General features: G+C 35.1%; 1 protein-coding gene across 1 annotated transcript; it reads left to right on the top strand.

Moving 5' to 3' along the window:
* The first annotated feature begins 367 nt into the window (after nt 1-367).
* LOC146995411 (uncharacterized) lies at nt 368-11003 on the top strand. The gene is made up of 4 exons (XM_085823750.1): nt 368-1186; nt 2555-2632; nt 2870-2935; nt 4465-11003. Exon 4 carries the CDS (start codon nt 4592-4594, stop codon nt 7034-7036), a length of 2445 nt encoding a protein of 814 aa, XP_085679876.1. The 5' UTR covers nt 368-1186; nt 2555-2632; nt 2870-2935; nt 4465-4591; the 3' UTR covers nt 7037-11003.
* Nucleotides 11004-18181: the final 7178 nt, after the last annotated feature.

Raw genomic sequence — 18181 nt, 5'->3', positions numbered from 1 at the left:
TATAAACAATCGTGCTATCATTTTTTCTAATCTATTGATGTAACATAAGATGACGTTTTTATTATGAAAGGAAATTAATGGAATTTTATATTTCATAGATGTATAAATAAAAAATGATGTTAATCATTTACCTGCTAATGTTTCAAGCTTTTTTTTTACTTCTTTTTTTCATTTGAAATCTGGCGTACAGAGTGGCGTAGCGAGGGGGGGCAAGGGGGTGTATGATGCCCCGGGCGCCGCTCGCAGAGGGTCGCCAAATGGTCTCCAAACACGATTTTCATCATATCACTGTGTTTTTTTTTCGGGAAAGGGGGGGCGCCAAAAAGGTATTTTGCCCCGGGCGCCAGTTATGCTCGCTACTCCACTGCTGGCGTACCACATACAGTTAAGGTGGTCTACTACAGCAGCATTACAATACTAAAAATTTTTTTACACGCAGAATCGCTAATTAAGAAACTATGTTGCGTGCAATTTGGCAGAAATATAAAGCAATAGGTCAGTTTTCGAATCACAATGTTAGAATCAGGTTTGAAATGAAATTTACTTAAATATTATATTTTAAAAAAATTAGTTTGAAATACGTAATTTTAATGTGTAGTTTGGAAAGCCATCAATAGATGGCGCTACGAGTTAAAATTTAACATTGTAATCTTATTTCTGCAAAAATTCACGAAGTAATTGATTTTGATATCAGTTATAAATCATATTTTTTTCTAAATAATATTTAGAAGCGTTTCATATATTCCTTTATACACAGTTTTCACTAAACATTGTCAGCTGTCAGCAGAATGACGTTTACGGCAACCCTATTGCATTGCTATTCCGCACTCGTTTTGTTTACATTTATTTGTACTGTGGTCAGTTTGCAAAAAATATGCGAAAATATCAAGGACGACCGAAAAAACATCCTGGTTTTAATAAAAGATCCAGAATTCAGCGTAAACGTCGAGCTCAAGAAAAAAATATGAAATTAAATTCCCGAGATGTGGAAGATTCCGAACAAGCGGATGTTTTCGAAAATTGAGAAATAATTTATTCTTTATATCGACTACCCCGTGTTTATGATTTCGTAGTAAGTTAATTCCGAAGTAAAATATGCGTATTTTTTTTATTGAAGGTCAGAAATTATTGATACAACTGCATCTGTGTCAAAGGAGAATCATTGCCCGGATGATTTTTTTACAAAGTAAGTTTTTTTTTTTTTTTTTTTTTTTTTTTTTTGTATGTGTGTGTATGAGGGGATGCTAATAATTGTTCAATTCTGTTATAATAATTTATTCCTCCATTCACACTAAATTGTTGGGAAATATTGAAAGGGTAAATTCCAATTCACAAGGAATTGCTGAAATAATTGAATCTTTTCAAAAGTATGAGCATGTTCTTGCGATCTAAATTGAATTCACCATCATTACATGTATTATTGGAAATTTTAGTCATATGTTTGCTACGAAATGCTTTGTCAGTTACCTATGGTATATTTTAACAGGTGTATGCACATTTATTCATGTGCTCGCTGTTCAACTTGCTTTTTTTTATTATGTCATTTACTTGGATGTTAAAACTTTCTTTTAGCGTTGGAACATTTTATGATCATTTAGTAAAATTTATATATAAATATATATTATTGCTTGTTTATTTATGGTTCTGTGTATTTGTCATGTATGCATGTTGTGAAGTGTAGTTTTTGAAAAATATGTCACAAATGTTAAATTCCACCAAAAGCTGAATTGAATTGATATTGGGATGCAGGTAATTAGAAAATATCTGCTGTGTATTTTGAGCGTAAACCAAACTAGTGCCAAGAATGGGACCAATACGCTCAGGCTTGCTTAGCCTTTTTGCCATTGTCCAAATTGAATTATCTCCAGTATAAAGGGAGTGAATGCTTTCTCTGTATAACATTAAAATATCCGTCTGATCAAAAATCTACCAATAAGAAACTTTTCATATGTTATGTGACAGACTTTCTGCAAACAGAAGTCCTCAGCTCTGTTCTTGTACATGTTTTTTAATTGTGGTTCAGATGTGTACTTCTCAAAGGAATTCTTCTCATAGGAAGATTATCTGAACATTTAAAAACTATATTCTGCTTTTAGGGGCCTAATATTTTATGCCCCTAAAATTAATATTGAAATTTCTAAAATGTTGAAAAATATGTCATCTGGATTCTGTACAAAAAATATAATCCCCTTTTTCATTTCTGCATTTGCAATTCCTGCATTTTCTTTATTCCTACATTTTTTAATTGGAAGGAATTTCATTCGCAGAGCCCTCTAATTTATTCTTACAAATCATGTAGTAATGTACCATTTTAGATAGATATAAATAACACATTTTGTAATTTTTCTAAACTGTGGTTATACAGCATGATATAATAGCTACACAGGGTATGGCGAAACAGTATACAGCAATATCTGTCGCACTGTCTGAGATGGGTGGTAGTCATACATAGCTTAATGCTTAAATTTGTTATGTGTTATTTATTTATTCATGTTTTTTTTTTTTTTTTTTTTTTTTTAATTATGTTATAGCAGTTTATTTCTTTCATTCTTAGGTCCGGAAGTGAAAAATTTGACTTTTCTACGCCAGAAGTTACAGCTAATGTTCCTAAGACAAACCAGGCTTTCCTGAGGTAAGTTGGTTTATTTTTAAAATAGATATTAGCTGTGCATGATATTACAGTTACTTAATTATGGTTAACTAATTATGTATTAATTTAGAAGTCAAGCAACCAAAATCAGCGTTATATTTTCAAATAGTGAATATTTCAAAATATGATGCTGATTTTTGTTGCTTGACTCTCAAATTAATACTTGGTCGGTGTGTTATTGTATCTTAATTAAACTAATTATGGTTCTTTTCTTCTCAGTTCTGATCTGGACATTTCAGTTATTGACTCTGACGTAGAAGGTAGAAATACAAGCTCTCTTTTGGGGTAAATATGTATTTCTCTATGCCAAAATTAAAATGTCATCATTTATGTTTTTCTTTTATGGTGTTACATTATGTTGTTTACATACTGATAGCTATTAAAACTGTTAAATATAATATTGTAGCTATCAAAAAGAGGGGGATGAATTTGATTTGTACCAAATTTGGACGTTTTGCATGAAAGAACTTGAAAATAAAAGATTTTTTTAAAAATATATTCATTGAAATCAGTGAAATTTTCAGTCGGGACACTGAAGGAAATGAAAATATTTTGGGGTTTGATTCTTTTGATGGGAGCCTCATCAATAAGCCTACTATCTTTTTTAAATATTGCTTCTTTTTCATTGTTTTCATGATGTTTTATGTTCCCTTCATGAAAGAGATTTTAATAATTTAAATTTTGTTAATAAAATATAACAAAATGAAATCTGTGATTATGTGGCTGTTATTTTTTCCATATATATTTATTTGAGGAAAACCACAAATTTTATTATTTTACAGAATTTTTAAGAAAAATATAAGGATAAAATTTTTTAAATAATTCTGATTACTACCTTTGCTTTCCTCTCATAATGTGCCTCAAATTAGAGCAATTAGACAACAAATTTAAGTCGTGATCTTTTTTTTCCAAGTTTTTTTTTTTTAGGCTTAGGAGTATAAATTGCTTATCCCCACAAGACGGTGCATCTTCTTAGTATGCAATCCTAAGGCTCCGTTCACATGATGGTATAAATGTCATAGACGCATAATCATTAGGCACAAAATGTGGGAGTTCCATTCTCACCTGCGAGAGAGGGTCTAAGCCATAGCCAATTAGAGAAGCTAAATTTGTGCATGCATGTATGTGTCTACAGCTTTCTCTCTCAATAGGTTTTATGTATATGCTCTGATTGGCCGACTCTTATATCAAGTCGGCACAAAGTTGAAAACTTCAAGCTTAATGCCCAAACTAGTTTTTGTGACATAGCAAGGTCTGACTACAAAGCGTTGTTAGTTGGGAATTATGACATTTATACAACGGCTTGAATAGAGCCTTAGAAAGCCATTTGGTAACTGAGTTATCCACCATGAAAGAGTTATTCTTGCCCCTCTGAATTCAGTGTTTACTGGAACACGAACATTTTATACTCAGGTGTAGAGGCCCTTCATGTGAAACCTCCGGCACACAAAGTAGTGACTAATATTGCACGAGCAAATGACACTGCGAGCATGGAAGCAGCAGTTGTGAAGATGACTCATCTTCTTGTAGTAATATACTGGTAATCCAGTGTATTATTATTGTTAATTTATTTGCTATCTGTTGCCTAAATTTCCTAAACCTAATTGCGAATGGGCTGCCTGCATGGGCGTTTTCATGGTTTTCCCCGTGTATATGAGCCATTTCCCTTAGAAAGTCCTCCATGAAAACATTCCTCCTCTTAGGAAGATCAAGTGCTTTGCTGTCATCAAATAAGCCAAATTTAAACCTAATTTGTAATATTTATATATATTAATTATATATATGTATATATATTGTATATATATATATATTAGCTTGGAGTCTGAGCCTCTTCAGGAGAACCTTAATGATGAATTTCTGTGTCCTGATTCACCTTTAATTATCGAAAGGGAAGATCGACAAAAGGCAAATCCATTACCATCTGGCAGAACAATTTGCAATATGTCTTTTGTAATAGTGCAGGCTAGGACATTAGAGCAACATTCCCTAAATTGTAAATTTGGAGGATCATTTATTTTTAACAAAGTGATTCGACGTGGTCTTGTCACTACATATAACTATGTATGTGATAAAATTTTATGTGGGGAAATGGCAACAATTTGTTCTGATATGGAGAAAAGCAGCCTAAATCAGCTTGCAGTATTAGGTGCGTTATCTACTGGCAGTGGATTTTCACAAGAGGAGGAAAAGTTTAGCATCATGGAAATTCCGTATATGAGCAACTCAACCTTTGCTTCTTGTGAGCGAACTACTGGCAAAATAATACAGGGATGTGCACAGGAAACTATGTGTGCTGCTATAGAAGAGGAGAAAAGGCAGGCAGAACTTCGCATTGATAATGATGGTTATCACTGTATAACTGTCATTGTTGATGGAGGTTGGTGTAAAAGAAGCTATGGGCATGGTTACAATGCTTCAAGTGGCATATCTGTTATTATAGGCATGGTCACCCAGAAAATTTTGTTTGTTGGAATTCGCAACAAAGTGTGCCTTATATGCAGTGCTATTGAAGATGGCAAGATGCCAAATAAAGTGCACCTTTGTTGGCGAAATTGGAATGGGCCTTCTACAGGTATGGAAAGCAGTGCCATTGTGGAAGGTCTGAATTATCTCCAGTGTGTTCACAAAATACGTTGTACTCGACTTGTTGGAGATGGAGATGCTAACACAATGGCCAAAGTGAAAGAAAGCGTTTCATATGGAGGACGGGTGATCAAAGTAGAATGTGCTAACCATGCTGTTCGAAGATATCGCAGAGCTCTTGAGAAACTTCAGCAAAATACTGCGCGCTTCCCCGGGGCTAAAGGAATTGCTGCCCGTAAATTGCTGAAAATTAAAATGCCACTGTTAGTCAGAGGTGCTAGAGTAGCTATAAAAGCTCATGCTTTACCTAGCCATTATCAGCACACACAAGAAGCTATTGATGCATTAGTATCTGACTTGAGAAATGGGCCACATCATATATTTGGCAAGCATGATGCTTGTAGTGCTTTTTGTGCAAAGAAAGGTGCAGAGTTGGACAGCACATACAATGAAATTTTTTCCTCGGGTATGTTGCAAGCTATTGAAGCAGAAGTGGGAAGAGTACTGATATCGTGTAGCAGTACTCTTATTTGGAATGCCACAAATAATCCTGCTGAAAGCTTCATGAGTCAACTGTGTAAAACATCTGGTGGAAAAAGAGTTGATTTTTCCAAAGCTGGTGGCATGAACAGGTGTGCGAGTATTGCTGTCATGGCCTATCAAAATCCAGCACAGCAGTGGCAAAAAAATGCACAAAAAGCTGTAACAGGAAGTAGCCCCAGGACTCCAACTTTGAAATTCTTAGCTTCCAGAAATAAGCGCCATGTAAAACGTCTTGAGAGACGTAGACTTTTTGACACTGAGAAGAAAAAGAGAAATATGAGGAAAGCAGGACATATTCAGCAAGGTGGGGATATTTCTTATGGTGATTTTCCTGAGAAACCAGACCTATCAGATGAAGCATATGAATTGGCAGCTAAAAATTTTTTTATATCAATTGAAGTTCCAAAAAAAGATTCTCTTGAGGCCGTAACACGTGGACAGTCATCATCTGAAAGATGGCGTCATGAAAGATCAAGAAGAATATCATCATCCTTTTTCAAAGATGTTGCTGATAGGCGTCCAACAACACTCAGTGCTGCTTTAGTGAAACGTATCATATATAATGATAACGTTTCAACTAAAGCATTAAAGTATGGCTTGGCTAACGAAGCAGTAGCCTTAAATCAATACAAGGAAAAGCACATGGGAAAAAACATCAGACGTTGTGGCCTTTTTATTGATCCTAAATATCCCTTTCTTTGTACTTCGCCAGATGGATTGATAGACGAAGATGGATTACTTGAAATAAAATGTCCTTATACAGCCAGATTCTCAGCAGACTTGTCAGACTTTTTCAGCAAGCCTAATTCTGTTGGTCTTCGGATGGATGCTGATAATAATCTTTATTTACCGAAAAGCCACAAATATTATTTTCAAATTCAAGGGCAGTTAGCCATAACAGAGAGGAATTGGTGTGATTTATATATATGGTGCAGAGAAGATGCAATCACATTAAGAATACCCGAAGACAAAACTTTCTGGATCAGTTTAGTTCCAAAACTCGAAAAATTTTACGTGAATTGTATTCTTCCTGAGCTTGTTGATCCAAGAGCACCAAGAAAAATGTCTCTTAGAGAACCGAAGTATATTGTTGATGCTAGAGCACAGAATGAGAAACAAAAACAGGCCACTGCTTCTGTAAAACAAACACAAGAAAAAAGAGAAATTGAAATTTCAGAAGCAGATAAAATTATTTCATCTTCTAGAAAGAATGCAGGAGAGAAAAGAATCAGGAAACCAAAAATTATTTTTGATTTGTAATCAGTAACAAGCCAAGCCAGCACACCGTAACATTTTCTACGTCTGAATAAAAACTATGCCTGCAACAAAGCATTATGATTAAATCCATACCTAATTAGAATATTACCCCATTTCTCTAAAAAAAATATGTTCAAAAAGTCTCTGCTTTCAGTAATAGATATGTCTGATCAATTCTGCCATAATTCTGTAATCAATACTTGAAGCTAGAATCTCCTGTGCTGCACTGCCATTGCATCTCTTTTCTGAATGTTTCATCATCCACTTCTCATTCTAAATATTCCTGTGTGCTTTCATTTATAGCTGCTAACTTGTTGTGAACATTTTCTGCACCACATGTTATATTTTGCAGTGTAAATAATGCGTGCAATCATATATTTTGGTTTTAATCATCAGTAACTTTGGTAAAACTACATTTATGCAAAGAAGACTTCCATAAAGTCACAGTTTCTGTGAAAAAGAAAATAAGTTTGATGACCTCTGTCATAATTCAATAAATAATTTTTTAAAATAGCATCACCTGTGCTGCACTAACATTAGAAAAAATTAAAGTCATCTCTTTTCTGAATGTTTCCTCATGCACTTCTGTTTCTAAGTATTCTTGTGTGCTTTGATCCATAGCTGATAACTTGTTGAGAATATTTTCTGCGCAACATGTTACACCTCTGAACTTAAATACTTGCGGTAAAGAAGTATTTTGGTTTGAATCATGTGTAACTCCAATATAAGTCCATTTCTCCAAGGAAAACCTCCACAAAGTCACTGCTCCTGATTCAGCTGGAAGGACATCCATACAATGATATTTGAGAAGAAGACATACAAAATTGAGTATTGTGGAAAGATGATTGCTTATATCTTGAACGTGGATGATCCACTTGTCTATAAAACTCATAACCATTCTAAAAAATAAGGACATCAAATTTCAGTGCATCCTGCTCTCACAAGAGAGAAAGGTGATCATTAGAAGCCTTCCCAGCTCCACATGTTAATGCTGCCTCATGTTGCATAATATAATAATACACACACTGGCCAATCAATAAGAAACCTTTCAGATTTTCATCTGAATGCATGCTAGGGATGAAATATCCAAATTTTTTCTATGATGTGGATTATACTTGGTTAAAATGCCAGTATAAGTAAGGTGTAAGAGTGCTTTTCATGATGAATGAAGTAAAATGGGGAAAAAAGGCGGCAGATCGTTCACCATTTGAAAAAGGGGCTTATTGTTGGTGCACATTTAGTGGGGGCATCGATTTCGAATCCTTCTCTAAAAAATGTAACTGCAGTTCGAGCATAGTTTTCAAAGACAGTGATCGGCGGTATCTCCGATGAATTGTACGGCAGAACACGGATTCAACTATCACAAATCGTCAACCAAGGCTCTTCCCAACAAATTTCAGCTAGAACTATGCGCAGCGAATTGCAGAGGGATAGGAATGCATAGTTTTGGTGCCTGTAAGAAAATCACTCAGTTCTGCCGACATGCAAGACTTCATTTTCAGTGGTGTCGAGAAAAGACACTGGACATCTGAGGATTGGAAATGGGTAATGTGGTGGGATATTACATTATGTATTACATATTAAACATAAGTTATGGGTTACCTCATAACTACAGAAGGTTCCTGTTCGCTGCCAGAAAAGGTTGAAGTAATCTGCAATGTAAATTACCGACAATACATGAGCTTTGTTCATTTATGGGCATGATAAAATTTTATTGATGCTTTTTGAAAAATGCTGCAGAAACTCAAGGAGTCATACACGAAATGTTAAAGGGTGATAAAAAAAGATCATTGTAAAGTTCCATGCACAGATGAAGGTGTTTAGTGTATTTAATTATGGCAAAGCACACTAGGGCTATCTGCCTAAGAGAAGGGATGCCTTCGTGGAGGACTTTCTAAGGGAAACTGGCTCATATACACGTTACACATGGGGAAAACCACGAAAACGCCCATGCAGCCAGTACGTTCGTGGGATTCGAACCTCGGACCGAACTACCAGTGTTCAGCGATTTTACCGCTCTGCCGCTGGTAGGCCTGCACAGATGAAGGAATTCACCAGTTTGAGAAGTGCAAATCTGATTTAGTCAATGGTGCCCTTTTGTGTTTCCCAATGGATTACCCTTTGTGTGCAGATACATCAGACTTTCCTATAGGATCAGTATTGCAGCAATTGGAAGAACAAGAACAAGACTGAAAACCTATTGTGTTCTACTCTAAAACATTAAATAATGCACAGAAGGTTTATAGTACCTATGACAGAGAATTCTTAGGAATATATCTTTCTGTCAAGCATTTTAAACATGTATCGGAAGGACGCAAATTCATCATACTTACTGATCACAAGCCACTGTCATATGCATAGAAGCAAAAGAATGGGAAGGCATAACCCAGACAACAACACCAACTTCAGTATATATCGGAATTTTCAACTGATATTCAGCATATTGATGCCAAAGAAAATTTAGTTGCAGTTGAAGTAGTCTCAGTTACTGGCTATGAAGCAGTAGCAGATGCTCAAGAATATAATGAAGAATTGCAACATTTAATGACAGGTAGTGCTTCACTGAAATTTAAATCATCTACATTAGCATTTTGGAAAACATTTAAGATGTGACAGCTCAACAACCAGTATCAGGCCTTTTATTTCAAAGCAATTTAGACAACAAATGTTTCATCAAATTCATAATTTTGCTCCTCTGGTATCAGGACAACTGTCAACGAGATGACTGAAAAATTTATCTTTCCAAATATAAAGAAAGAAATTCACGAATAGACTTAAAGTCCTGTTAATTGTCAAAGGAGCAAAGTCAACAGGCATACAAAATCTAAAATAGCCGAGTTCCAAGCACCTCATGCTAGATTAAGTATTGTGCAAGTTGACCTGATTGGGCCATTACCACCATCTGCTGGTAGGACGTATTATCTGACATTTATTGACCATTTTTCCTGTTAGGGAGAAGTAGTTCCTTTACCAGATATCACAAGAGAAATGGTTGTCAAAGCATTTTACAATCATTGGATTAGCAGATTTGTTGTGCCTAGTTCCATAATCTCAGATCAAGGAAGACAGTTTGAGTCGCAGCCTTTCAAGAGCCTTGCAAAAGTATGTGGTGCTAAAGTTTTACGTTCCACTCCATACCACCCACATTGCAGTGGGAAAATTGAGCAGTTTCTCAGAACTTAAAAAAATGCAATAAAGGCTCACAGCAACATCAGATGGACAGAAATCCTTCTAGGATTCAGAGTTGCAATATGTCCTGATACTAATCAATCTGTAGCTCAAATGGTATATTTTATGCAAATAAGGTTACCATGTGAGTTTTTCGACTACCTACCACTAAAACTAAATCTGAACCATTTGTAACAAATTTACTGTCTTTTATGGATCAGCACCAGTTTATCAACTGCTAACAAACATAAAATATTTATGCATAAAGACTTGAGATCATGTTCTCATGTGTTTGTGAGAACTGATCGTGTGAAAAAGGCACTTGAATTTGCTTATTGAAGGACCATTTTTTTGTGGTGAAAAAATATGATAAATATTTTCGAGTCTTAATTAAGGACAGACAAGTTAACATTTCATTGACAGACTGAAACCAGCTTATTTGTTACTTTCGAACAAATTACTAGAAACAGTGACTAAAAATAAAAAACCATTTCACATTTCATGTACCCAAAATTCTGATATTATACCTAACGTCAAATCTATTATTCTAGATGGTATGAAAATCAGAAAATGTGTTGGATTTAAGGACTAATGTTTTGTATATTTTGCTATACTTCATCATCTTCTAAATATTAGTAAATATATATCTGCATTAGTGATAATCAGCTGTGAGCACATAGTGCACCATCTGCAACTCATTTGGGTATAAACTATGCTAGTGATTATAATGTCCTTGCTTTTTCCCATATGCCATATGTTGCATGAAATTTTGTTATATGAATCTAGCTTCCTGTGAGGAATTTCTGTGATCTTTCTAGTATGTATGGTCAAGAATTAGGCTTGTGATATACTGTCATGATTTTGCCCACATGTTCCCTGAATATACTACCATTTCCTTAGGAAGACTTCCAAGAAGAATACTGTTGTGAGTTCTATGGTTTGGAACTGTTTATAATGAATTATTGGGATTCTGCACATGTAATGTGGATGCAATTCTATTTCCATTTAGAAGATTTTCTGCAAAGGCAATGCTTTAGCTGTGAGATAATTCTGTTTTGGAAATAAAACTGATATTTATTTAGATTTGTGGTATTTATAAGGCAGTTTATCAATAGCAGGTAGCATCTTGCCTCTTTGCTTTGATCAGGGCCTGTGCAACCAGTGGTAGTCAAAATTTTATAATTTAGCAGAGGGCACTGAGCAGCAAAATTTAGAGGCAAAAAAATGTTCAGAACTTACGAAGACATCAGCCAGCAGAATTTAGGATATGCAGAGATTGCACTGAGTGGCAATAGTGCCATATGTTACATTTGCTATCTGCATTATTAATTTGTGAAACAATTTCAGCTGCTTGAAAATGCATTTTTCTGTTAGAAATTTGTATTTCTTGCAATTTCTTTTTTTTGGGGGGGGGTCGAGAATATGGTGTTAAAAATATTTTATCATTTTCTTTTTTTTTTCTTTTCAGGTGCAAATTTTGTGCATGATTTGGCTTTCATTGAGACGTCTCTGGGTCAGGAGTTACTAAGGAAGAGAAACTTACATGCAGGTTGAAGCATGCAGTGTCAAATGTATAAGGAATATAAAAGATGCTGTATATTAGTATAAGTTTGAATAACCATAATAAAAAAATTTCTTGAAAATTGTGTTTTTTCTGCAAGTTATTAAAATTGGAAATAATTAATTACAATATTTATGAAAATTTTCGAAAATAAAAATACAAGTAGTATTTAAAAAGTACTGCAAAACTCATTTTTAAGTAGAAAAATTATTCTCAGATGAAATTCTTTATGCAAAAGGATTCGATTATGCAAAAGGACTTTTTTAGTATTTGAAAGGTTCATTTGAACCCAACAACTGAAACTAACGTATCCCCAGTTTATTGATACCAACCATTTTGTTGGTATCAATGAACCCACTACTTTCTAAAAGCATTTCTGTCAATTACTAAGGGCTAATGAACAAGTGTTGAATTCTCAAGATGAATGTTGCCGAAACAGAAAAAAGTGTACTTCAGAACATTCTGCAGTAGCTCAAACAAAGTCACGGACCTCATCTATACTGTAGTCAGAGAGAAATTATTCCCCTTCCTTTTCTTTCAAAAGCTGAGTTTCCAAACGCACAACGGGAGGCCGTTGCTAAAAGCTGTGGAACCAGTTTTATAGCTATTTTTAGCAACTTGTGAGCTGTTTTTCAGATAACACAGTAAATCTCGGGGAGGGGGAATTTGAAATCATGATCACTGCCGGTACGGCAGAATTTACGTACAGCAAAATTGTAAAATTCAGCGAAGCATCAAGCAATAAAATTTTAGAATTTTGTGGGAAGGGCACTTGACAACAGAATTTATTGCGTACAAAGTCAGCAAAATGCATAGCGCCGTACCTGATTCATGATACAGCAGTATTCATTACCAATAGCAAACTTGTTTGAGGATAAGTTCGAAAAAATGTTTTCTAGTTGTTACCTAAAATCGGTAAACAATAATCTTTGAAAGATTATATCGTTACTAATATGGTAAAAATTTGAAAAGCAATCAGAAGCCGTATCTCTAGGGTCTTCAAGTCACGATTTGTTTTTATTTGTTCGAATATGATATTTATATCTCTCTTCCTACAAGTATGTATCTTCGTACGTATAAAGTATCAAAAATAATAAAAGTAATTAATAAATTTTCTCTAGTTGCCCTGAAAACTACATCTGAATATAAAGATAAGAAAGACATCAGTAAATTGCTGTTGTTATTTGCTGATCATAATGGTAATCAACCGAACATGATCACATATACCGTCTTCAAAACTTTGATTTTTATCAAGCTTCATATAAATATTAGGTTTTTGTTAGTCACGTAATTTGACATCCTAAATTTAAGATGACAGATGAAATAATGACTAGTTCTGAATTAGCTCACTCAGGAAGTAAAATTTTCTCCTTCCCGTCAATATAGCATATTTATAGCTCCCAATGATGGCGATCACTAACTAAATATGTTATGGATTAGAACCCTATTGCACTCCATAAGTTTTTCTTTATTCGCTTTATGTGCATGCATGCATGCTTGGTTGTGGAAGAAATTAAAAAGCCCCCCCCCTTTTTTTTTTTTACTTAGGTTATTCGAATGTATACGCCAGACATTTATTTGTTGAACTGTAGTTATAATTTGGAACGTGGTGCTAGAGCCGTTGGAGCCGAACCGAACGTCAGTTTGTTTAGAATTATAGAGTTTGATTACGCCAAAGCAGGTGAATTTGGAAAACACCAAAATCGGTCATGCATCTAACTCGTTATCGAGGCTTGAACTCCGGATGAACTACCAGTGTTCGGCGGCTCGCTTGCTAGAACTGCGTTAGGCTCTTTGAATGTAGCAAAGCCACGAGGGTTACCTTCTTAAGATGGCAGGCCTTCGTGGAGTCATTTTCTGAAGGCTTAGATTAGGTTATTATGGCAAAGCACAGTAGGATGCCTTCATGTTGAACTTTCTTAGAGAAATTGACAACCCATACACGTTACACATACAGAAAATTATGAAAACGTCCATGCAGCCGGCCCGTTAGCCTTTATTCGAATCCAGGTCGAAACTACCAGTGTTCAGCGATTTAATTCCTCTACCGCGGGAGGGCCTAATTGCTGAAGGGAACTGGCTTGTATTCATGTTACACACGGTGAAAACAAACAATGCAACCAGCTGATTCGTCTGGCATCGAACCCAAACCAGTTCGAACTTCCAGTATTCAGTAGTTTTAACCACTCGGCCACTGGTGGCGTGTGGTAGGAGCCACAGATAATGTACTGAGTAGCAAAAATCCCTAATAGTGGCCCTGGTTACTAGTAGGATTGTAAGTATATTGGTAATCATCCAATCTACAGCAAGGAAATTTCGGAGCTTAATTGTAAAGTCAAATGCGACACTCCGATAAACGTGGTATATGTTCTGTAATATCTTTGCGTGTTATATACATAGTTTTTTTTTTTTTTTTCTTTCAAAGTTAGACAAGTTTACACAAACAATATAGGTCGAAAAGGGAGCTGGTCTGCGCCCGGTGAGCCTGTCGGCAGCGTCGCAAAGCGTAATTTGACTAACGAAAAGATCATGCTTTGGATCTGGTGATCTGGATAGTCACTTGTGTTGAAAAATAAATTTATTTCAACAACATAGGCCAAAAATTTAGTTGATCTGCGCCCGTGAGTCCGTCGGCAGCATCGTAAAGCGTAATTTGACTAACAAAAAGATCATTCTTTTGTATTTGGTGGGATTGCCGTGGTATTAATCACAAATAGTATATGGAAAAAGGTAAAACCCTTGACAGTAAAGGATACAACGAGATGCTAGTGCATGTTGACGCTGCTATCAAGGAAAAGAGTCGAATTGAGTTCCGGCGCAGAAAGGTAACGTTCCATCAAGATAATACCATACGTGTCTGCATTCACCGGCTAGCCTCTGTACGGACTCGAAAGGGATCTTTCACCACATCCACCATATAACCCCGACATCGCACGTTCGGACTTTCAGCTACATCTTGCTGGTCCTATCTTCACTTCTGCACAAGACGTCCGAAATGAGGTTGACCTGTGTTTGGACTCGGGCCACCAAGTTTCCGAGCCGAAGGTTTTGAAAAACTACCAAAAAATTGGCAGAAAAGCATAGATTTTTGGTAGTGATTACTATCCGCACTAAAGGTACTGACTGCTTTTTTTTCATAACTTTATGAAGAACGTTCGTGCTTAAAATTTTCGTTACAACCATTAAATTCTGTAATTTATGAATTCCTTCCCACTTCTCATGTATTTATCAACTGTTCTTTATGAACCTGATATTCCTACAATTATCAGCTGTACTTTATAAATCTGATATGTAGAAACGCAATTTGATTTTATGCATTTCAGTATCAAGTGAAATCTTTAAACTAATCGTTCATTATAACACTTTATGTTGTTTTCATTCAAAGCTGAACTCAGATAATGTGCCGAGGTTGAACTACCAGTAATAGGCGACTTTAGCGCTCGCCCGCTAGAATTTAGAGAGGAACTGAGTGCTAGAATTGGGTTAGGCTCTTTGAATATAGCAAAGCCACGAGGTGGCAGATAGCAGATGCTTTCGTGGAGGAAGTTTCTGAAGGCTTAGTTTAGTTTATAGCAAAGCTCCCCATACACGTTACACACGGGGAAGATTATGAAAACGCCCATGTAGCCAGCCCGTTCGCCTTGATTCGAACCCAGGTCGGAACTACCAGTGTTCAGCGATTTAACCGCTCGGCCGCGGGTGAGCCTAATTGCTGAAGGAAACTGGGTCGTATTCATGTTGCACAACAGGAAAACAAACCATGCAGCCAGCTGGTTCGCCTGGGATCGAACCGAAACCAGGTCGAACTTCCAGTAATCAATATTCTTAACCACTCAGCCACTGGCGGCGCGTGGCAGAAGTAAGAGCCACAGATATTGTAGTGAGCAGCAAAAACCTCTAATACTGGCTCTGGTTACTAGTAGAATTATATATTGGTAATAATCCAATCTACAGCAATGAAATTTCGGAGCATAATTGTGAAGTTAAATACGACACTCCGATAAACGTGATAAGGATGAAAAATTTTTTAAAAAAGGAAACTTACTATGCAAATACATGTATTCATTAGTAAACATTTTATAAAATTTATTCTTAATTTAGCGTTTATGAATTCTCAGAGAATTATCTCATCGAATTATTTTTTTCTCCTCTGGTAATCCAATATAATTGATTAAATTTATGTGCTGTTAATATCTTTGCCTGTTATGTACATAGTTTTTTTTTTTTTTTTTTTTTTTTTTTTTTCCGTTCAAAGTTAGATAAAACTGAACGTACGTTACACTGAAATTACTTTGTCTAGAAAGTAAGCGCTTGAGTAGAAACAGATGTTGGGTTTTATTTTTAGAAGACATGAGATCGCTTTCTGTAAAGTAATGTTATAAAATTTTGAATTTGAAATAATCGTACTTCGTTTTTAGTAGCGCAGAATGATAAAGATTTAATGAGAATATAGCAAAGCATCTTTTTAGAGACGCTGTTATAATTTTGCTATTTTATTTTTTTATGGTAGGTCAAGGAAAAAGGCAGGCTGCTAAATACGGTAACAGCACATTACTCTGTTTCATATATAGCGAATCCGCTCTGAAATGAGGCACGAAGCGGTAAAGTAGCTGAACACCAGTATTTCGGTCCGAGTTTCGAATCCCGCGAAGGGACTGGTTGCGCTTTCGTGGTTTTACCCTGTGTAACGAACGTGTCTAGGAGTCAATTTCCCTTAGAAAGTCTTCCACGAAGGCATCCTTTCCCTTAGGCAGATAGATCGTACCGGTGTTTATTTTATCAACAGTACTGGTTATTTTTAAAAATGATCATCCTAGAAAGGTGATTGCCAAAAAGTATTCACTTCGCATATTTATACGTTATGCATGAATATACTCTTTTTAGTCAATCTAATATATATAAATTACTAATGCTTTAAAAAAATTCAATTTTCAATATTCTGTTTCCTATTTGTTCCTGTTCAATGAAACAGATTCATACACAGCAAATCCAAATGCATCGCTACAGGAAGATGATAAACCAGCACAGTACGTAATTACAGTTACATCCGGAAAAGAGTAGATATACATATAAATACATAATATATATATACGGTATACAACGATATACAATATATATATATATTATCGTTTTTTAGGATGTATCTATAATATGTATCATTTTACTTTATTAAAATATAATATTCAATTTTGTAATTTAGGAATTTCTTCTCCCTTATCATGTATTATCAGCTTGTACTTTATAAACCTGATACCCCTTCAATTATCAGCTGTATTTTATAAACCTGAAACATAGAAACGCAATTTGATTTTATGCATTTCAGTATCAAGTGAAATATTAAAACTGATTGTTCATTATAACACTTTATGTATTCATTCAAAGCGGATCTCAGATAATGTGCCGCAAATTATTTCCACACTAAGTTTTTTGTGCAAATAATACGTCCTGCTAGTGTTTTTGTAATAAAATGCATGTTATTAATTGATTTCGAATTTTCGTTGCATCTTGATATTGCTGCCAAAAGATATTCAATCAACAATAGTATCTTTTACTACGTTTATGTGTGTGGATACATAGACCATTTCTCCGTGTACTAGAAAAATTTGATAATGATTTATCCACTTTTGAAGTAAAAAAATAATAGTTAGGAGTGTTATACGATTTTATAATACAAGTAAAAAATATATATAAAGCTCTGGAAAGTGCTAACACATATTTATGGAATATTATGGATGGTAATTTATGAAATATTATGGATGGATGAGTAAATGGAATATTATGTGCGTGCTATATATGTATACACATATCATCAAGTATAAAATCATTTATATATAATTTTTATGTCGCGATGAAATTTGTTTTCTTCCGCAAAATAACGGCAAATTATGAAACATTACGCAACATTGAAAAGCGTGATGAACAAATTTTGCGAAAAGAAATAGCGACTGCTGCACGTATCTCACAGATATCTTTCATTCAACACAAAGGTGAAAAAGTTCTATTCCTGTTCAAAACATACCCTGCAGTCTGAGTCACAGACAGAAGAAATGACAGCAGGTCTTTTGTTCAACTGAGGGGATGTGTTTTATGGCTTACTCACTTTCCCGCCAAACAAGTACAGAGGAAGGAAGCGTCGTTGCCATAGTAACCAGGCTGTAGGTAGTCTTACAGATTTGAGTCTTTATCGCTCAACGTTCGTAGCGCCATCTGTTATTAAAAATCGACATGAGAAAGGGGTATTAAACGCTCTTAAGCCGCTTCTTAGATTTGAATCTGGATATAATTAACAGTGTTTCAATGACTACCATTCAACCGCTGGTGGGCTATTAATGCTCCTGTTTGGTAATATTTATTAAAATAAAAATAATAATAACAATAAATATTTTCATTTATTAACTTTCAGAATTACCGTAATTAAC

Source organism: Stegodyphus dumicola, chromosome 9, assembly GCF_044657685.1.
Source record: "Stegodyphus dumicola isolate Sdum_Otavi_A_Nest chromosome 9, ASM4465768v1".
Lineage (NCBI taxonomy): Eukaryota > Metazoa > Arthropoda > Arachnida > Araneae > Eresidae > Stegodyphus > Stegodyphus dumicola.
The sequence above is the reverse complement of the archived record's forward strand: the minus strand, read 5'-3'. Positions and strand labels throughout refer to the sequence as shown.

Bases quoted from the DNA above. Each gene is read 5' to 3' on its own strand.
- LOC146995411 (XM_085823750.1), top strand. From the start codon at position 4,592: ATGTCTTTTGTAATAGTGCAGGCTAGGACATTAGAGCAACATTCCCTA.